This window comes from Sardina pilchardus, chromosome 11 (assembly GCF_963854185.1).
Source record: "Sardina pilchardus chromosome 11, fSarPil1.1, whole genome shotgun sequence".
Classification (NCBI taxonomy): domain Eukaryota; kingdom Metazoa; phylum Chordata; class Actinopteri; order Clupeiformes; family Clupeidae; genus Sardina; species Sardina pilchardus.
In genome coordinates, this window is record NC_085004.1 from 29,845,504 (window position 1) to 29,868,003 (window position 22,500).

The 22,500-nt window shown below is 49.7% G+C and overlaps 1 protein-coding gene across 1 annotated transcript in view; it reads left to right on the plus strand.

Moving 5' to 3' along the window:
* plekha7b (pleckstrin homology domain containing, family A member 7b) overlaps positions 1 to 22,500 on the plus strand; it is a 99,761-nt gene that overhangs the window by 46,409 nt on the left and 30,852 nt on the right. Inside the window, exons 5-9 of the mRNA XM_062548841.1 lie at positions 1,366 to 1,449; positions 9,721 to 9,832; positions 12,858 to 12,962; positions 14,651 to 14,723; positions 15,553 to 15,653. Of these exons, the coding sequence (XP_062404825.1) occupies positions 1,366 to 1,449; positions 9,721 to 9,832; positions 12,858 to 12,962; positions 14,651 to 14,723; positions 15,553 to 15,653 (475 nt within the window). The remainder of the gene's footprint in view (positions 1 to 1,365; positions 1,450 to 9,720; positions 9,833 to 12,857; positions 12,963 to 14,650; positions 14,724 to 15,552; positions 15,654 to 22,500) is intronic.

Sequence of the window (22,500 nt, forward strand, 5' to 3'; positions counted from 1 at the left end):
ATTAAAAAAGTAATGTACTGTAACTAAGACATTGATTATTGTTGATTAGTCTATTACTAGGCTTACCTGACAGCATCATACAAATGCTTCTCCTCTTCGCATCATGTCAGAGATGGTTAGCCGTAGTAGATGTACGAAATAATTACATTGTTTTTATTAGGCCTCAACCATGCATTTGTTTTTAGTTTTAGTTTCACATTTGATACATTGCGTGGCCAGGGATGTAGGGGGCTGGCCATCAAATCATCAGAGAGCTACTGTAATCAGGCAAGGCTTTCAGTGACAGTGCAGCAGAAGGAACAGTGCAGTGTGTGGAAACGCTTTGAAAAAGTAAGGTTTCCCAGAACAGCATCCAAATCCCCCCCCCCTGATGCCTTGTGAATTGAGTTGTGACTGAAGAGCGCCCCCCCCCCCCCCCCCCCCCCTCCCTGTTGCCTTGTGAATTGAGTTGTGACTGAAGAGCAGTGGCACATAGAGCCCCAGAGGAGGTGCTCGGACTGGCCTGGCGGAGCAGCTGTCTGTCTCAGTGCACAGCGACAACAGCACCTCGCGGGCATTCTACACTTGGCCAGTCTCCTCCAGCCAGTCCAGTCGTCCTCGGGGTAGATTTGCACACGGCACGGTCAGGAAAAAGGAGGGCATGCCATGTGCTAGTGGTCATGTGACGTCGCCGCTCACCTCACCTGGACCGCGCCGCGATGAAGGCCGGCCCACGTGGAGCCTCGCGAGCGGAACCGATCCCTCAGGCCCTGCCAGTGCAGCTGTCTGATTGACAAAGGGCCCTTACAAGGCTCTTTTGTCCCGTCCACGCCACTTCGGAACCCCCCAGTCCCCCCCCAGCCCCCCCCCCCCAATGAAATAAACACCGGGACCACGTCACAACATTATGGCTCGCCCTTTCCGCCACAAATCCCGCCCGCTGTCCCTCTCCTACATTAGCCGCTGGCAGTCCCATGCTTTAATGCTCTAGTTAAAGCGATGAATGACCCCGTGTAATTGAAATCAATAAACTTGCCGTCCTGGCTGGGCCATTGTGCTGAGGTGCACACTTCTGTGTGGAAGGGAGGAAGGAAGGAATCCGAGGAAGAGTTGGCCCTGGCTCAGCCCTAAGCCTGTGGCCGCAGCCCGGGCCACACATACCGCGCCCCGCTGGCAAAGTCAGCGCAACTTCGCCAACTCTCTGCCCTCCTGTTGAATGCCACCCTATCTGATTCCATGCACGTGGCAACTCATACATTATTGAACAGACTTGATTAATGGTGTGGTACTAATGTCTTTTTTTTTATTTCCCTTTCCCCCTTCTCCTCTTTTTTTCTCTCTATCTCTCTCTCTCTGTGTCATTTTCCATCTGTTTGGTGTTCCCAGCCACAACCAGAGGACGACCGCTTTCCGGCATCCCGTGACGGGACAGATATCACCCGAAAATTCCGACTACATCCTCCAGGAACAGTGAGTGCTCCCCCCTCTTCTTTTTTCTCCTCTCTAACAGATAAGAGATAAGAGTTTCCATATATGTGTGTGTGTGTGTGTGTGTGTGCGCCGCTGTTCGCACCAAGGTCATGTGCTGGGAGAGGTCAGCGCAGACCATAATTGTATCCGATCAGAGCGGTTCTGTTTCTCCTCAGAACCATGCGGACAGTGCCGAACTTCCGAGAGCAAAGCCGCAGTGAATGCACCATTCTTAAAAAGTCTCGCCCAGGGGTGAATGCCGATTGTAACAGTCTTAATAGCCATGTTTAAAGGGTGACAGCCCATCTTCTAATGAACACAGATTTATTCATGGCTTTTTCCACCAGTCCCCATAGTGTGTGCACATGCCGAGTCCCTGATTACAGTTCAAGGTTTTTGTATTTTTGTTGAAAAGTTATTACTGTAATTGAATTTATGGTAATGAGCCAGCTATCACTCACATATGCCTTTTGGCTACGGGCTCAGTTGGAGCCGTAAATCTGGCCTGAACGCCAGAAGATAATGATAATGACGGCTATTATTATTGCAGCACACTCCCTCTATAGGTAAAATTGATGATCCTCAGTTTATGGCGAGGGTAGTAAAGCTGATTGAATTGAGCCATTCACAACTTGGTTGGTCGCAGATAAAGCGGCGGGAGTTTGGCGCCGCGAGCGCAGTCATGTTGTTCCTGTGATCTATCTTGTGAGCGTGTCTTGCCGCTACCGCCTGCAGTTATGGATAGCTGTCCTTGGGGCACTGACAGATGCGGCGCTTGACTTGATTAGATCTCAGAGTAGCTCACTGTGCCATGATGGGGCACATAACTGTCCTCGAGATGCTTGCCTTGTATGGGTTATATGAGTGTGCTTATGTCTGTGTCTGTGTCTGTGTGTATGTGTGTGTGTGTGTGTGTCTGTATTCAGAAGCAGAAACTCATAACTGTCCTCTCAGATGAGGTATACTGTAGCAGTCTCAGCTCAGGTTCCTCTCTCTCACCTCTGCAGAGCGCGGCGCCTCCGCTCAGCCCAGAGCTCATTCTCTTGCCGCCGCTCTCCCAGCTAAGCTGGGATTTGTACATCATCAGGCAGGAGAGCTTTTAGATCGAAGGCTTACATTCCCCGCCATGATTGGGCTTGTCCAATTACTTGCTAATACCTAGCGCCAGTTTTGGAGGCGTAACTTTAGCACGAACACACACAAAATAAAAATGCCTCTCCAATCCCCGCTGCGGAACAGACACACAAACAGGTGAGATGAATTACAGACACCACTGTCATCTGTTCCTCCTCCTCCTCCTCCTCCTCGGATGAATCCTCAACGCTTGGCAGCGCATTCCCCACCCTTCTGTTTCTGCTTGTTGTAAACATTTGACTCGCAGAGGGTGAGGAAAATGCTGAGAAAATACCTGGTTGTCACAGACAAGCAGAACTGAAACGCTTGAATGTGAATATAGCAAGTGCTCATCAGGGGCATTTTTCACAGGCATGACACAGGGCAGCCAAATGCTCCTGGCAGGTCCTGATTTATACTGCTCATTAGCAGAGCCGTGTTTGCCAGTGGAGACTCGCCATATGCACTGGTCATACGGGACGACTTGGGCAACCGCGAGCTAGCGCTGACGTCTGTGGCATTCCTCTGACCCTCCGAAACACTCTGATTGGCACCACTTCCCATCAGGGGGCCTGGCATGGGGTCTGGCGCGGGTAAGGATCTTATCTAAAGACCTGTCACTGTGGAGAGGAGGGAGGAGAGAGGCTTCTTCTCCAGTGCCGGCGCTGTCATGGGTCGCGCTGTTGACTTGTGTCTCTCGGGGGCCAAGGAATGTTGCCGGAGCACACTTGAGAGAGAAGGGGAGCTGAAGAGACACGACTTCTATTATCAGGGCTGCTCCGTATCTGGTGGCCCCCGGCTGCTTCAGGGCTGCTATTTTTACTCTAGTCCCAGCTTATTTCACTCCCATCTCCCACTCTTTCCCTCCTTCCAATCCTCATCCTTCTCAGGGTGAATCTCTCATTCCCAACCCCACCCCCACCCCCACCCCCACCCCCACACGACCACCTTCCACACACCCTAGCCTTAGACTTGAGCCCTTTGCCTAGCAGCTGTGGCATTTGGTGGCCAGGGAAAAACGCGCTGGCTCTGCAGCTATGTCCTCAGCCACATGCCGGATCACTGTCAGGCCAACCAACCTAAATGCTAATTGTTGCCATGGCAGCCCGGGTGTTGTTGTTATGTCCTAGCACCAGGGAGACAGACGGACGTTTGTGAAGTATGTTCCTGTATTGTTGTTGTCCACAGTGAGTCAGTGAAGTCGGTGAAGGTGAAGGTCTGCAAATGCAAGTTGGGCTTTAACCAGTGACCCTGGTGGCTAAAATCATCGAAATTCAATACTGTGCTACAGTTGGTTCGGCGGGCTCCTCACTGCTGATGGGTTAGCTATCGATTCGCCGGGTTCGGAGGAAGAATTTAAGTGATTATTTGACCTGAATGTGGCCAGCGGTTTCAGCCAGGCTGCATTGTCTCCCAGCACAAAGGCTGACTGCAGCAGATAGATCCACACCCTCCCCAGAACAGAGGAGGCAACGCAGCTGTCTAAATTATTTACTTGGCAGAAGGGACACATCAGATAACAGTGATTCACATTATGCCTAAGAGCCATCAGACATCTCCTAACGGAGAGTAATAGCTTGGCTGTACATGAAACCGCTTGCACCTCTATTCTGGAGAGTTCAGGGAAACTTGCAATGTTGTTTCCCCAAAGACCCAGCGAAAGTGAAACTATTTGTGGGCTCAGAGAGCTGCCTTCATTGCTGTTGGGTTCCACAGTCACAGAGAGTCGATGAGTCGTGGCAATAATTAATTTCCTCTGAGGTTTTGCGTGAGGCGTGTAAGTTGCAATCTTGTGCAACTGCTGTTGGTGATTTAGTGCTGGTGAGACTAGGCCTCACTGATTCTAGCTCTGTGATAGCGTAGTTAGGCAGAAATACAGGGAAGGGAGGTACATTGAATTGTTAAGTCCCTTATGAGGCTTACCATGAACAGTGGAAGGGTTTCTGTGTGGGGTATGTAGGCAGAGAAGTGATCAAGCATCAGTCAGACGACTCCGCACTGAGTCTTGGTCAAATAATTGTTCAGCTATGACAGTGTTTGCCAATCATAATATTTGAGCACTGTTCCGTGGGGTTATTTACAATGTGCTCTATCAAGACTTCCAGCCGCACACACGGACGGGAGAAGTGCAGTCTGAGTGTGTGATATGGCCTCACGCTCGCGGGCGGCACTATCGAGACAAAGAGGTCGAGCATGCAGGGAGAAGAATGTGGTCGTTTCTCTCAGGTGACGGCCTAGTTGGCCGCCAGCCTGGAATGCACATGCCCAAGCCGTCCACAGTGAAATACTGTCGCATAACACGGCGAAGTCCAGAGAAACGGTCGAAAAAAGACACCAGAGGTAAACAGTATGAAAGCACAAATAAAACCAGATCGGGTCCCCTGACGCGCGGGCGAGCGCGCTGTAAAAATAGCTGGATGTGTGCCAAATGTGTGTGTGTGTGGGGGGAGAGGTACTGTAGTAACAGGAGGTGTCAGGAGGTTAGTTTTGTTCCACTGTGGAGGAGGATCTCTGTGGGCAGAGCCGCGGTCATTTCCTGCTGTTTGTCTGCGCTGCCCCGGTTCTGGACACCACCTGACACCTCGCGTACGGGAACCGTCCCGCTCACGTTCCACAGGAAGAGATGCTAATTAGGACCTCTCTTTTTTTTGTGTGTGTCCACAGAACAATAGGGGCTTGAGTTCTATCATGACAGCAGTGTAGCTCTTCCAATCACCTCTTTCCCTCTGTCTCTGTCTGTCTGTCTGTCTGTCTCTCTCTCTCTCTCTCTCAGTCTGTCTCTGTCTGGCTGTCTGTCTCTCTCTCTCTCTCTCTGTCTCTCTCTCTCTCTCTCTCTCTCTCTCTCTGTCTTTCTGTCTTTCTCTCTCTCTCTTTCTCAGCAACACTTTTTTCTCCTGCAGTCAAAAGCTGGTTGGAAACGGATGTTTAGTAAGAGGGTGATGTTTTCTCTGCTTTTTGACGACCACCTTGAGACTTCTTAAAATGCATCAGAATGCAGCGGGGCTTCACACGTTTGGAGGTGATCTTCGACTCTGGGGATGCGTGTGACTGCTGATTGGAGGTTCTGTTGAGTTTTATCACATGAACGAGGCTGTGTGGAAGGCAGGTGTGTTAGTGGTGCATTGGGGATGGTAGTAATAAGTGCAGGGCCCAGGCATGGGGGCTTTTGTGGGGATGGCTCTGCCATGCTTGTTTGCTTTCTTACACTTAGCTGGAGCCCTGAGTGAAGGTTCTTGGCACCCACACACCCTCTCTCGACATAACCTACTCCCGAATCCCCTCCACACACATGCACACACACACACACACACGCACACACACACACACACACACACACACACACACACACACACACACACACACACACACACACACACACACACACACATGCACACACACATACAAACACACACACACAGACACATAAAACAAACAGGCAGTAAACCACCACTAAAATGCTCTATATCCTACACACATTTCACACTGTCAACAACATGATTGGATATAAGTATTTCACTCCCAACACAACAGTCGTGACAAAATAACGTGTTTAGATCGGTCTGGGTTTGACCTTAACATTTAACCTTGCCATCAATCTTCATTTTCTGTTTGCCCCCTGCGCTTTGTCACCATCAGTATCACATTTACTCTGCCGGTGAAGATGGATTGATGGAATGGCCGACGTGATGATTTAAGAGGGACGTTTAGGGATCCCTTCTCTGCTATCTCAGATCATGCTTGCGCAACACCACCATGGGTAATTTCTGTCTCCGCAGAAAGTTCAGAGTTCATCGCAAGCCCTGCCCATAGCCATTTGATGTCACCCCAACCCGTGTGATGTTTGGAATACTCTTCAGGCGAATTCTGCAGGCAGGCTGGCTTGTCAGTAAAGAAGATTCTATTACAGCCATAAAGACTTGTCAGCCATCTCCGCTGGGGAAAAAAGCACTTTACATGCTCGGTGCTGTCCAACATGTCGTCATGAGAACATGCTGTTAATGCTTTATTTGGCCCTGGCTGCCGTATTCCTGTTCCAGACTGTTTGATTGGACCATGTCATGACAAGTAATCTCTTTTACAATCAGGCCATTTTGTCGGACATATCCCAGGGTTGATGTAATGTGTGAGTGAGAACCTTGGTTTAGTTCTGTTCAATCTTTGCATTAGTTCCCCGGTTTGATACTGTGGACTTAAATGGAGTGCAGCGACCCTCGGACTACATCATTCACGGTAGTGCCCGAGCTGGCTGGCACCGTGCCACTGCAGTGCTAACGGCACAGACACGGAGGTGCCACTGCAGCACCTGGGAAGATAGAGACACCAGCGCCGCTCTCCCTAACGGTGCTGTCACACGCTTGCGTCCGCCAACGTATGCATCGTTTTCATCAACGTCAGCATATTTCTATAAATGCGTACTGGTTGGTTTGTCAGTGTTCGAAAATTTGCATAAACTGAATTTCGTTGGCTGGCGCTTGCGCGATCCGTCAAAAGTTGAACATTTCTCAACTTTTTAAAGGAGAATTCCGGTGTGATATTGACTTAAAGTGTGTTGAAATATGATACCGAGTGTGAGCGATTGTCTCAGAGCTGATCTCGACCTGTCAGCTGTTCTCCGAAACCCGGCGGTAGCTCAGCAATTAGTAAACCAGGTTTTTAACGTTTGTGCCTCGGGCATCGAACTGCCGTGCAAATAAATCACTGTTTTACACCATTAATGAGGCTCAAAGTAGCTCCACACTTTATTGGTAGACTTCTGAGGGCCCTGACATTTAAAACGAGACATCGAGAACTTTGAAAAAGCACTGGTTGTTTACTTACATGACTGTTCATTCAGGCAGTCACTTTCGAAAGTTTAGCGGTAGCAGCCATCTTGAATCTAGTCACGTGACTGATTCGTGACTGGTTCACGTAATCGCTATGTCTATGCGTGCACTAGTCATGAATCAGTCACGTGACTAAATTCAAGATGGCTGCGACCGGTAAACTTTCGAAAGTGACTGCCTGAATAAACAGTCATGTAAGTAAACAACCAGTGCTTTTTCAAAGTTCTCGATGTCTCGTTTTAAATGTCAGGGCCCTCAGAAGTCTACCAATAAAGTGTGGAGCTACTTTGAGCCTCATTAATGGTGTAAAACAGTGATTTATTTGCACGGCAGTTTGATGCCCGAGGCACAAACGTTAAAAACCTGGTTATAATTGCTGAGCTACCGCCGGGTTTCGGAGAACAGCTGACAGGTCGAGATCAGCTCTGAGACAATCGATCACACTCGGTATCATATTTCAACACACTTTAAGTCAATATCACACCAGAATTCTCCTTTAACGGAGTCAACGTATCCCAGGCAACGCATCGGACCCACAATTCAGTGCAGCATCAAAGGAAGTCCAGCCAATGTAAAGTGAATGGGAAAACAACGAATGAACGTTGGCGGACGCAAGCGTGTGACCGCACCGTAACCGTCTAACCGTCTTTGTACTTTCTATAGATGCAGAAGGACTAAGTTTGTTTCTGTCCCATTCCACCTGTCTCATGTCAATCTCAGAGTCCAGGTCAAACTGAGTCTGTTTACAAGGTCACCTCATAAATGTTGTGTCAGCGAGCTTGCGGGCCATAAAGTGAATTGCCTCCAGTATTTCTGTTTTGTGACCAAGTGGCCCGCCGGTCTGTTTTGGATTGGATTAAAAGCTCATTTGTCCTCGCCTGGCAAGGCTGTGTCACAGCGGTTCCGGGCATTTAGTCAAGCATTCTGCTGCTCATTCATTATTAAAGGTCTTTTGGGGTATTTCTATACCTTGTGACTGGTAGGGAGTCACTTGGCAGTTGGTTGAATTTTGTGTTCTTTTCCTCCGTTGCTCATTGACTGTAACCCATATGTTGGCCCAGAGGGATGTGTGCCATATTGAAAAAAGAAAATAAAACAACAACGCCGAGTCCCAGCGCCTGTGACGGCCATGACCTGAGTGGAGCAGGCTGACCTGAGGCGTCTGCTCAGCCCTCTCGCAGCTCAGTTCTGCTCAGCCGTACAGACAGGCTCTGACGGCTTAACTCGACCGCCTGTGACCCTGCGGGCCCACGAGCAGGGAAATAAATAAATAAATAACCCTTCTGCCAGCACTGCGGCGGCAGAGTGGCACTAGCGGGAGACGTGTGACGCCATGTGACGGCGATGACAGCAGAATGCGAGCCACCAGAAATGGGGTGTGTGTGTGTGCCTGCATCTGTGTGTGTATGTGTGTGTGTGTGTGTGTGTGTATGTGTGTGCGTGCCTGTGTGTGTGTGTGTGTGTGTGTGTGTGTGTGTGTGTGTGTGTGTTTGTGTGTGTGTGTGTGTGTGTGTGTGTGTGTGTGTACTTGTGTGTGTGTGTGTGTGTGTCTCTGTCTGTGTTTGTTTGTGTGTGTGTGGGTGTGTGTGTGTGTGTGTGAGAGAGAGACAGAATAGGGAGTGTTTCTCTCTTTGTCCTTGCAAGTCTGTTCACACCTTCAGATCCTGCTGCTGCTGTTGCTGCTGTCCAGTGCTGATAAACAGAACAGCAGAGAAACTGGGTTTGCACTCTGTAGCAACAACACGCTAGTCTTTCGCAGCTTATCATACCTGTAGGGATAGTGAAGGGTGTTTTGTATTGTGCCATTTCTCTTTGTGTGGTCTCAGTCTGACATTTCTTGTTTATAATTCTGAGCCAGCGTCTTCTGTCTTGTGTTACATAACTTTTATGATCAGTCTGTAATGATCCCTGCCAAGTATTGTCACCCTGTCAGTGTTGACTACAAACCACACCCCGGTGTCACAGATAATCACCCAGGGCTCTGGACAGGACTAGTTCTTGTGTCCTGGAAACGTGTTCTTTTTGTTCTTCTACATTCAGCGATCTCTGTAGGGTGTTCTCATCTTACCTGCACTTTCCTGCCACATATGCCCTAAGGATATCATTATGGTAACGTCGCTTGGTACTTTAGCACAAAACTTTCATGACATCCAGCCTCTACAGACCTCTGAGGATTATCCACTTCAGCCTGCACTGATGCCACTACCGACCACAGCCTTTAGTCTGATGTTTTGACAATCTCGTCAAAAGAGATCTCTCCGTTGAATGGCCTCCTCATTGTTCTGTGTAATGTTATGCTCACTTGAATCTCTGTCTTTCTCCTCTTCCTCTTCAGGACGAACTCCCGCATGTCCAAACCACCGCCAGACCACAGGCCACCCAGCATGGTCAGTGAGACCTCCACAGCTGTGACCACATCTACAGTGGACGCTACTTCAGGGTCTAAGGTGAGCTGACCTTTTGGGGACATGAGCTCAGGGTTAATAGTGTTGTCTTCCACTGACTCGGAACCTCCCAGATGGTATTATTTCACTGCCGTTGCCCTGCAGCACCTTATCTGAATTTATACAGCGGCCATCTTTGATTAGACTCTCAATCAATTCTGTATAGTTCTTTTTTTCCGGTGGAACGGGATGCAGAGAATTTGTTTAATCTTCTCTTGCATTGTACCTCTTATTTTGATTAATGGCCTTAGGCCTTAATAGGTTAGTGATTTCTCCCCCCCCCCCTCTTACCACCTGCAGTAGCGATTGAATTTCTGCTGCAGTCTTGCAGACTGTGGCCACCCAGTGCACAGCAGTGTTGCGTCTGTGTGTGTGAGTTGACTAACACTGTTTATGCAGTTTGGGCTGCGCTGCTGCGTCTGTGTGTGTGTGTGTGAGTTGACTAACACTGTTTATGCAGTTTGGACTGCGCTGCTGCAGAGGCTGGAGGAAGTGATTCACTGCAGGGTGATTACAGCGTCACTGATACAAGCAACGCGCCAAGGGGCTAGATACTGTATGTGTTCAGCACAAAAGATGTCCAACAAAACACCCTCGAGCCAGGCAATAATAGCTCTTCTGCGCAAGCAAGATGAATCTCACAATAACTGTGCGGGGTGGTTCGCCTCATTAATTTCAAAACACTTGTCGGGCTCTAGAGAGTGAGTGTTTGTGTGTCTATGTCTATGTGTGAGCGTTGGTGTGTCTGGCTATGTGTGTGTGTGTGTGTGTGTGTGTGTGTGTGTGTGTGTGTGTGTGTGTGTTTGTGTGTTTGTGTGTGTGTGTGTGTGTGTGTGTGTGTGTGTTTGTGTGTTTGTGTGTGTGTGTGTGTGTGTGTGTGTGTGTTTGTGTGTTTGTGTGTGGGGGGAGTAATTACACTCTGGACATTTTGTTGTCGAAATTCTTATGTTGGTCATCTTTCATCTTTCAGTCAAATCATGTAATGGTTGGTGGATGGCAGGTGGGTTGTTAAGAGCAGTTTTTATTACAGTTGTTATGAAATGTCAGCAATGCTGAGGTGTTTGTATTCAGGCCTCTGCTGGTCCTCGGCTCCAGGTCTTCCTACTCACTAAATTGTCACCTGTGTGGCTCTCATCTGACTCTTCTGCTCTGGTGCGGTGGGGGCACACCTGACACCCTGCCCATCTGGAGAGTGATTCTATGGGCAAGGGAAGCCGCCGACACTGGGACCATGCCAGCCCCGGTTGGCGCCCTGTACCCCTCAACCCACTCTCTGCCCACTGGCACTGGCCTTGGATGGGATGCCATCCCCCACACATGTAGCTGGTGTTGACACCTGGCGGTGTGAATATACAGCTTTGGCTGGAGGTGCAAGATAGCTTGTCACCCTAGGAGGCCTTCAGAGCCCTGCTGTCGGCTGGTGGATCAGTGTCAGTGCAGTATGAGGTTTGACAGGCGGATCAATCAATCCCCGAGCTTCAGATTGATGATGGTATCTTAGCATTGCCCATTTAAAAGAACTGGGGTGGTAGTTCCTCACTCTCTACAAGTCTATATAGTATCTCCAAATTTCAAATACACTTCACTGAACACAAAAACATCACTCAGGTTGCTCACTGTTTGTCACACTCGACAAGGTGTCTGGAAGCTTCCTGCATCAGTAATTGTGTCTCTAGAGATTAGTCTTTTGTCTCTGTGCAGTGCACAGTTTGCTGCTATAACCTCTATGAACAACCACTGTTTTGTGGTTTGTCATAAACTTGATCCTTTTCATTAGGGAAAAGAGGATAGTTTTACATGAACTGAGCTAATTTCAGATCATATTGCATCACATAGCGACACTCATTTAATGACTTATGCTGGCTATGCTGACATAGTAACTTATGCTGGTTCCTATGAAAGATTATCAGCACTGTGAAATAGATACCTGATGTATTGCTAGAGTTCATGTGTATTTCTATTTTTAAGCAATGAGTATTCCATTTGCAGTAGAAATGTCTATTAACTACTCTTAAGAGCTTGTTACCACATACTGACAAGTAGACCATTTCCATTCTCAAGGGCTGAGTCAGGAAATTAAAACATTATTTCTGGTGTTTTCTTTTACTGTAGTTGACCACAGTTAGTTCATGGTTTTCTTCTTGTGCTATCTTGGATTGGGTGACATTTCAAGGGTTCTAGCCTTGCTTTCACACCTGGTATTTTCTGTCCCTAGAGAGCTTTAAAGGACGATGCCGTCAGCTGTAGAGCAACACAGGTGCGCGCGCACACACACACACACACACACATAGTTTTAAATGGAGGCCTGGTGCAGCGGCAGGAAGGCAGTAGCAGATGTAAGCGTCTCTGAGCTGATATTTAGTTTTGCTCAGCCGAGCGTTATCTGAACACACTGAGAGAATGAGAGCGGGGGGTGGGGGTGGGGTGGGGTGAGGGGAAGGGAGGGGTGATGGGAGGGGAGGGGAGTGGAGGGGGGCAGGGTGGCCAAGACAGAGCGGGCCCAGGACAAAACGTTGCTCAGGGCCTCGTGAAGACCAGCCGGAGAGTGTGATTACGCTGCTTACTTTCCTTATAGTCTCTTGGGTGCTGCGCTGTGGTAGTGTTTTATGGAGGACCAGAGTGCTGTTGACGAGGAGTGTGGATCACAAAATGGCAATGCCTGCTGGCTTTCTCCGAGTCCTAAGAACTCCGTCCCTATAACTTCATACCTGCATTGCATAAAACCGCTCCTATAGTACCTTGCAGGTCCTAATGAACCAATTGAAATTCCAGATGTGCTGTATTGCAGAAACATGCATATGCTGTGGGTGGAGGTGTGTGTGTGTGTGTGTGTGTGTGTGTGTGTGTGTCGAAGGGGGGGTGGGGGGGTGGGTTTGGCAGAGGATTGATGTGTGTTGGGGTGTGCCAGTTCATTATGCGTTGCGTTGTTGTTCAGTGCGCGGTGTTTGTGGGTATTGTGGCGGAGAACAGATGGCGTGGAGGTGTTTACGAGCAGCCGAGCGGGCTGCCTTGTCTTCTCCCCCCTCAGGTGTCCCGGAGCATCGGGAAGGTGCACAGCTTTGGCAAGAGAGAGCAGGCCATCAAGAGGAACCCCAACATGCCCGTGGTGGTCCGGGGATGGCTCTACAAACAGGTGAGGGGAGCTTACCATATATCATCTTGAGATCGTGTCTGTGTGTGTGTGTGTGTGTGTGTGTGTGTGTGTGTGTGTGTGTGTGTGTGTGTGTGAGCATGAGCGCATGTGTGCATCTGTTTCTGTCTGTGGCTAGGTGGATGTATGTAAAGGATGGCACACATGTTTCTGTCTATTTTGTACCTGTCTGTGTCTACAGTGTGTCAATGTGGTATATGAGGAATTGTGTCCGTATTCTGTATATTGTATATTGTGTGTGTATGTGTGTGTGTGTGTGTGTGTGTGTGTGTGTGTGTGTGTGTGTGCGTGGGCATGTGTGTGTGTATGTTCATGTGTGCACATAGGGACCATGTTATCATTGTTTTAATGAACATTGTGAACACCCACCATAGTTCAATAATGAGTCCCCTGTGTACACAGCGAGACCCGGTGATTCTGTCAACATGATAGACCATCAGAGCGTGACCATGCTTGTTGTTTGTGTTTGTGTTTGTGTGTGTGTGTGTGTGTGTGTGTGTGTGTGTGTGTGTGTGTGTGTGTGTGTGTGTGAGTGTGTGTTTGTTTGTGTCTGCGGGCGCCACAAACACGCAAGCTAAACAGTCACGATTTCCATTATAGCAAGCCTCAGTGGCCCTCTACAGATAAGAATGATTGTAAGTCAAGCCAAACAAGAAGCACGTTGGGATGCCACACAGTATAATCAGTCTATTTTGAATGCTTGTGTGTGTGTGTGTGTGTGTGTGTGTGTGTGTGTGTGTGTGTGTGTGTGTGTGTGTGTGTGTGTGTGTGTGTGTGTGTGTGTTTGCATTTTTGTGTGTGTGTGTGTGTGTGTATACAGTATGTGTGTTTTTGTGTGTGTGTGTGTGTGTGTGTGTGTGTGTGTGTATGGGGAGTGGGAGTTGGCGTATGAGCGATTGTATGCTTAAGTATGTATTTGATTGAGCTGAGGTAACCAGAGTCTCACATCATGGGCCAGGAACACGTAATGAATGTTTGGGTAGCGAATGTTGTAATCATGGCTGAACACTAATGAAACACTAATGAAGGGACCTGGACTGGGGAAGTGAGAAGCCCTAGCTCTGCCTGCAGGCAAAGGAACACACACACACACACACACACACACACACACACACACCATACCTCTTCGATGGAGGGCAGAGCAGCTGGCTGAATTCAATTCAATTACAGTATTCATAATGGGTATGCATGAGACCCCCATGCTTTTTTCATCTCTCCTTGCCTCTCCTCTCCTCTCCAATCCTCTTTTCCCCTCATCCTCTCCTCTCTCCTCTTTACCCCCCCTTCTTTCCTCATCCTTTCCCTCTCCTTCTCTCCTCGACCTCATCATCCTCTCCTCCCCTCATCCTCTTCTCTCTCCTCTCCTCTCATCTCTCCTCTTACCTCCTCTCCTCCCCTCATCCTCTCCTTCTCTCTTCTCCTCTCATCTCCTTTCCTCTCACCTCCTCTCCTCCCCTCATCCTCTCCTTCTCTCTTCTCCTCCCCTCATCCTCTCCTCTACTCTCTCCTTCTCTCCTCTCACCTCCTCTCCTCTCCTCTCCTCTCTCCTTCTCTCCTCATCATCCTCTCCTCCTCTCCTCCTCTCCTGGATCTGTGAGAGCGCCGCTCCCCTGCTAATGCGTCTAATTAAAATGCACTGCAACCCTTTTTTTCTGCCTTCTCACCTCCAGGACAGCTCCGGCATGAGGCTGTGGAAGCGCAAGTGGTTCGTGTTGTCTGATTACTGCCTCTTCTATTACAAAGGTGAGTCACCGCGGCAGCCGCACTCACAATCAATTTGCCGCGGCACGGCCATTCGATCCAAGTGGGCACAGAGTTGTCAGGAGTTATGGAATCAGTTTCGCCAGGCCCCTCTTTTGATGCAATTAAGTCGCTCCCAGAGCACAACTTTTAATTACCGCACACAGCACAGTGCAACGGCATGGGCCCTCCCCCACGTATTCAATCTGACTTTAGATTCCACGAGTGGGATGACTTCAAAGGAAACTTTGGCATTAGTCCATGTGCATTTTTAGATACTTAACCTGCTCCTTTTCTTTTTCATTACTGTGGGGGGGTGGGGGGGGGGGCGACACCCTAATGAGATGCAGTGCTGATGCATAACCTCCCGCTCGCGCGCGTGTGCGCTGTAAAAGTGGTAACCTTGCTGAAATCATCCATCAACGGCGCAGCGCGGTGCTCATTTACTAGCCCCCATGCGCCCCACCCACCTCCAACCCCCCCCCCCCCGTATCCTTCCACACGTCTACATGCAGGCAGGCAGCGGAGCACTGGCACTATCCCCCCCTATGGGGAGGCTCACCTTGAAAACCCCTTGAATTATTTCTGACCCAATGCAGCCCATAAATTCAGCCTCTCTGCTCCTGCCGCTGCTGATGATGATGCTGATGTTGCTATCGCTACAGCTGTGTAGAATCATGCGTCAAGCCTCATCTATAGGCGGGGAATGTCTACTGCTCACGCTGATGTATGAGATGGCATCTGAGCTGTGAGTGGTGAGGGATCGGGGGGGGGGGTGAGGGTGTCGCGCGGGCAGCTTGATTGACGGTTGTCGTTCTTGTCCACCCAACAGACAGCCGAGAGGAGACGGTCCTGGGCAGCATCCCCCTCCCCAGCTACGTCATCTCACCAGTGGAACCAGACGACCACATCAGCCGCAAGTACGCCTTTAAGGTAAGCTGCTCAGCCCCCTCATGGTGATGGACCACTAGGCTTTATGGTCAACCTACACCCCCCCCCCCCCCGTCCCCCCCCCCCCCCCCCCCCCCCCCCCCCCCCCCCACCATGTGTCAGAACATAAGCACACTAGCTCCAACTCCAACTACAAGCTACAGCACTAGCTACACAACTTTGTGAACAACTCCAGCTATTTAACAAGGCAATATCAATTTAGTTGCCCTGAAAATATGACCGAAAGTTTATCTTCTTCTGGAAGTTCACTGTCCGCTCGCTAACTCGCTAGCTGTACTGTAGTCAGATGTTAATTGGCCAGGCCAGTGGGGCGCATTGTGAATGTGGACGGAAGGCCGCAGCCCTCATTATCTGTGCCCATGTGACGGGGGTTGGCAGAGGCCGCAGCAGTGTGATGCCCTCTGATGCCCGCTGAAGGGCTGCTGTCATGCGGGCGGTGCAGTGGCAGAGAAAAGGGCTCCGGTTCCCGCTGCCAAGAGCGAAACCGACGCGACGCGTCGCCTCACCGGACTGTTAAACAGCAGCAGCCAATGGACGCAGTGATCAAAGCACTCTGTTGGAGATTCGGTTACTTTCCTCAAAGCACAGTGTACGCTTGGTGCTATGGCATTAGAGACATTTGAAGCGAATCATTTACAATGAAAAGTAAACAAAGCATTAGCAGGCCTTATCTCTGTTGGGTGTGTTTTGACAACCGCAGGGTTTATGCCATCAATCCTCACTTTTAATTAGGATAGAAAGTAGGAAGTTAAACAAGGAGACATCATGCATCATATTTCAGCCCTGCTACAGTATTAGTGCAACATTGACCTCAACTCACCAGTGTTGGGAACATATCCTGTTTGTATGCATGTGCCATTGTAAACTTAGTTTTAATTAGTACTTTAGAAATGGTTATTTATCTCCTTTGTCATGATGCTCCTTTAAAAGACTCCTTAAGATGCTCCTTTGAAAAATGTCTTTAATTAAGTATCAATAGCCTTGAGTCTGACCAACTCTCCTGCTTGTCCGATCAATGTGTGAGCGCTTCTGTTTGTGTGTTTGTGGGTGTGTGTGTGAGAGTGAATGTGCCTTGGTAATTGTGTTGATAATCTGCTGTGATATCTGTGGGCTGTACAATAACGGCCAGATTGTGTTCATCTAAGCCAGAGTGTGTGTGTATGTGTGTGTGTGTGTGTGTGTGTGTGTGTGTGTGTGTGTGTGTGCTGGCCACGGTGGTGGCCCAGAATGACCCCCCGTCTGTTCTGCCCGGCCGGGCCTCCCTCCGCCTTCTGCTTGTGTGCTCCAGATGCATGGCATATTGCTATCAGTGTTTCAACCAGCCGGCGCACGGGTGGTCCAGCAGTGGACCTATCCTGTGATGTTGGTGTGTGTGTGTGTGTATATGTGTGTGTGTGTGTGTGTGTGTGTGTGTGTGTGTGTGTGTGTGTGTGTGTGTGTGTGTGTGTGTGTGTGTGTGTGTGTGTGTGTGTGTGTGTGTGTGTGTGTGTGTGTGTGTGTGTGTGTGTGTGTGTGTGTGTGTGTGTGTGTGTGTGTGTGTGTGTGTGTGTGTGTGTGTGTGAGTATGTGTGTGTGTGTGTGTATGTACTGTATGTGCGTGTTTGTGTTTCATTGTGTGTGTGTGTCTGTCCGCTACCTTGTGAAATTTGTCTCTGCATGCAACATGTTAAACCATCAACAATTAACATGCAAGGGTGGGCTGTGTCCATGGTCTCACCAGCACACAGGTGCTCACTCACGCCCCCTCTCCTCTCCTCTCCTCTCCTCTCCTCTCCTGTGCCTCCTCTCCTCTCCTCTCCTCTCCTCTGCCTCTCCTCTCCTCTCCTCTCCTCTCCTCTCCTCTCCTGTGCCTGGGGCGATACGGCAGTGTAGCCCTGGCCTCTCTGAACTGTTGAGTTTGGAGCCATTGGCTGGAGGCTCTGTGCATTGCGCTACAGTATTTCACTCGGTTACCTCATCCAAAACAACAAAGCAAGGAAGTGCCACACCCTGACACGTTTGGTGTATATGAGCCAAGCCAAACGGCAAATGTGTTTATATCCCCGGTAGCCATTCCTATAAATACATCCCAGTGTGATGTTTACGTTCAGCTGAACAGTGCTGATAACCAGACGTGTTTTACTGTGAGGAGAGGAGGAAGACGGGCTGTCTGTGGCCTGTGACCCATTCCATGTCCGTCAGCAGCGCACCAGTGGTCATCACCACTGCTAGTGCCAGCCCGTCTCCCACTGCTAGTAACAGCCCGTCTCCCGTGCCCCCCACCCCACCACCACCACCACCAAGCCCGCTGCATACCTTCTCCACCCTCTCCTCTTCTCCAGTTTCCCAGGCCTGGCATGGGAACGTCATTATCTCTGGATCTGAGTGTGTGGCCCGGTGAAGCAGAGCCGTTAACAGACCTTTAGAGAGTTTATTTGTTCAAGCTGTTGAATCGTTGAATTTATTTTAACTCCCTAAACAGGTATTTACTCGCCTGGAGCGAAAGGTTAAGTCATTTTACGACGCCCCTGCCGGGTAATCAATTTGGACTTAACCTTTAGGAATTGGACAACAAACAAACCTTCCGGCACGCTGAAACCCTCCTGCGCGGTTATCAGTCAAGATGCGCCAGTCAAGGGTTTGATGGAAGGGGTCTCTTTTCTCCTTATGTACTTAAGGACCGTAAACACACACTCACACACACACACACACACACACACACACACACACACACACGCACACACACACACACACACCCTCTCCCCCCTCTGCAATGCCAAGCAGTGCCCCACTCACGAGCCACAGAGTCCCGTGCAGGAGGAATGTGGGTGCGGACGCCTGCAGGCTCGTCAGACGCGCCTCTGTTTTATTCCCTTTGTAGCAGCACGGCTCCCTGTGGGCCTTGTGTGTGTGTGTGGATGCCGTGGGGACTCGTACCCCCCACCCAGCCACCCACCCTGCCACCCACCCACCCTGCCTGGCCTCGTCACCAGCGCCTTTCACAGCGCACGCCAACGTTACAGCACGGAATTACTATGACAATAGCGCCTGCAGGTGCATTAATTATACATGTGCGAGAGAGAGAGAGAGAGGTGTGTGGAGAGAGAGAGAGAGAGAGAGAGAGAGAGAGAGAGAGAGAGGTGTGGAGAGAGAGAGAGAGAGGTGCGGCGCCCATTCTCTGATGTCTCTCTCCTCGGCGCTCTCGTCGTGCCCGGCGGTAGTGTGCGAGCCGACGGGGGGGTGAGGGGGCGAGCGGGCTAAGTACTCCGGTGGTAATTAGCTAACGTGTACGGGAGAGGCCTCCGCTCCCCTCTGGTCCCCACCAGCTACTCTGTCTAATGGAGATGGAGATTTAATGGAAGCAGTCGGCTGGCTGTGAACACGCGGCTTCAGTAGATCTGGTTTCTTCGGGATTCGGGATACCGAGTGTTTCGCCGAGGACCAAACCTGCAGTGTTTGTCTTGGGTCGGTACGTGATGGGTTTGGCCTGTATCACGTTGGAGTGTCTTGTGAGGAGTTTTTTGTTTTTTTTTGTGGCTCGGACATCTGTTTTAAGTTTAAGGTTGGTGGAGGCCGTCAGGGGATACCATAAACAGATACCCTTTCTCTGTCTGTTCAAAGAGATTGGTTACAGGCCAGCTGGCTGTTCCTCATGACGCAGTGTAGATTTCAGGAGGAGAGAGATGGGTACGTTGTCCATATGTGACCCCCCCCCCCTCTCCTCTGATGCGGTTATTATATTAACCAATGATATCAGGCATCCATCAGCTTCTCATGCTGGAAACAGTATTCAATGGTGAGACGAATCATTGAAACCAAGTCACTGGCTTGATACACCATAAAGGACTACGCAGCAGATTGTGTTCATGCTCGATGAACTTTTAGAACTGTGCATTGGTTTTCTTTAGTGCCCAGGAATAGAATTTCCCACCAACCTTGCCACCGGCTACCTTCAGTTAGCAGCTAATCATAGCAACAAAAAAATCCTTGAAGAATGCGGAGTGCTCCACTGTGCTGCAGGTATATCCTGCAGTATAAGGAGACGCGTGTGGGATATAGAGTACATGGCTCCGAGACCAGCCCCTTGGCACCCTAACTTCTCCTTTGTGCTGTCGCGTGTGTAGTGTTGTGTTCTGGTGTGCTGTACTGGCCCTGTTTGCTCCTTGCTCCTTGCCAGCTTGCTGTTTGTAGCGCCAATGGTGTAACAGTCCCTCCAATTAACACCCCACAGAGTTGGTCACAAAACTACCCGCGACCCCAAAAGGGCCACAGGAACTGTCTGGTTTTACTCCCGGGTTTAGCTATGAAACTTGCTTTTGATTTTTTGTTTTCCTTTTCGCCAATGATGCCTCCTCTTTGTTCTGTTCAACTCAACTCACTGTGTTTCTCTCGTCCCCTACTGGCGGATTGCTGCCCCCCCCTCTCCCCCCCTCCTCCTGGCGGGACCCGGTGGGGGCACTTTTGGGAGCGCGCCCGTCTCTCCTGGAGGCCTCCCCGAGACACTCAGGCGCCCTCTTGCATGAATAGGTATTTGATTTCACTTCATTCTCATCCCCGGGACCATCTCCATCACCCACCACCTGTCCTAATCCACCCTCCCCCCCACACACACACACACCACCCGCACCTCCACCCACCAGAAAGGTGAAAGGGTGCAGGGGATGCACATGTCAGCGATGTGCATTGTCAGTTTTATTCCCCCCCCCCCCCCCATATTGCATGCTGTGTTCTACCTGAAGGAAGGGCAAAAACCAGTGTTGTTTTGATTCAAAACCACCTAATGAGACGTCCACAAGGCCAAAGGGCCTCACTGGGCCCTCACCAGCTAATTGTGCTGAAACGCTGAATCAACGTTCCCCTTCATGTTTTGGCCCAAAACCGTTATATGCTAATGTCCTGCCGCAGTTCAGCACTGGTGTTTGCCCGCTTCTTGTCCGTCAGCATCACTGTGTCTCGTGTCTCGTGGCCGGCGCTAGCGAGCTAACGCGGGATAGCGAGCTAGCGTGGGCTAGCGGTGTGTCTCTGGTGTTGATTCTCCACCCTGCTCTCTGCACCACATCCCCACACACCTCTCCAGTTTCATGGGCTTTCCACAGCGATCATCACTGTCGTCATCATCATCATGTTACTGACCTAGCTGTGAACTACACCTGGGGACCAGGAGCTGCAGCCTGCCCCTCTATATGAACATCAGAGATGTGTGTCTTTCTTGTGGTTGCTATAATGCATGCCTCTGTTAAATCTGGTAGAAATACTGTACTGTTCGGTATGTTTTCCTGTTGAAGCTTATTTTGGCATCCTAGTTTTGCAGCTTTGAAGTACGTCTCCATTGTAGGACCAGCTATACGTCTTCCTTTCACTTAGTGTTTCATTTGGCCCTCATTCTAGAATTGTCAACTTACCATTACTTTCCAAATTACAGCGTGCCCGCCAACACCCTGAGAGCCATTGAGAGCCAATTTTAGCTCACTTCTCTGCTCGAGGACAATGAAATCATCCAGAACCCAGCACTGAAAGCCCCATACAGGCAAATCCTAATCTTATCTGCCGAGCTCCCTTAAAATAGACCCGGCAAAAAAAAAAAAAGGCATGGCGAAAAAGAAGTCTAAGAGGCATTCTATTGTTAATTCCCCCCAGACTTTATTTTTTCACTCAGACCACAATGTTTGAGGTGCTAACTGTTTGCACACAGCAAATATTACAGGCACGCCATTGTTACATGAACTTTTTGCTATCCGTATGAATTTAAAAGATAAAGAAACATTGATCGCATCGATACACGCAGTGCTGGTGCTTTAGCCACGGAGCTGACTTCTAGGTGCTGGCAGACTCGGAGCAATAGAAACTATGAGAGGCATTTCCTGATTTCATATCAATTGACTTGCTGTTATTTTTGTGGTTTCAGAGGCATTACCTGTGGGTGCCATCGGCACAGGCAGTAGCACAAGCATCATTAAATTGTGCACACTTCACTAATGGGCTTTTAGAAATGGCTTTATGATGCAGCAGATAATTTACTCTAATTGAACGTCCCTCGTCGTTGTTTCTGTTACATTTGAGAGCATTTAGAGACGTCTTACTGGTCCAGAGGATGATTTGCAGTAGAGGCTACCAGTAGTTGTTTACTGGGTTGTGTGATTAGTGGCCTTTAACATGTGTGGCTGTAAATTGTTGTTGTTTTATTCTTAAGAGGGAAGGAGGTGTGTGTGTGTGTGTGTGTGTGTGTGTGTGTGTGTGTGTGTGTGTGTGAGAGAGAGAGAGAGAGAGAGAGAGAGAGAGGGAGGGGGGAGAGAGAGAGAGAGAGAGAGAGAGAGAGAGAGAGAGAGAGTGTGTGTGTGTGCTTGCCTGTGTGTGTGTGTGTACACTCAGCCTCACTGTTACGTTGCATGCTGGCCTCCCCATGCCTGCTCAGCACTTTGTGTGGAGTGCATCAGTATGGCTCACGCTGGAGCCAGTGTGTCAGATTAACGGGGACTCTGCCTTGTCCAAACAGCCATTGTCATGCCCGCACTGTCCAGCGTGATCAGCAGAGTCAGTGGACACTGCCCTGGTCATTTGATCATATTATTTAATGTGTCAGACTCCTCTCACGCCACTATATTCTACTTAACGCGTGCTGTGTCTCCCTGTGGCAGTAACTGCTCAATCAAACCTAATGGCCTGGAGGATTCGAGGTCACTACTGTTTGATAGAGTAGAGCTGAGGAAAGAGTAACAGGGTGCTCGTAATGGCTGTGGGTGGAGGTGGAGAAGGTGGTGGAGGAGGTGGAGGTGTGGTGGGGTGGGGTTGGGTGGGACTCTCGCCCGTAACGTAACGGCCTGGGTGGGGTCTCTGTCCTGTGAGTACAGTG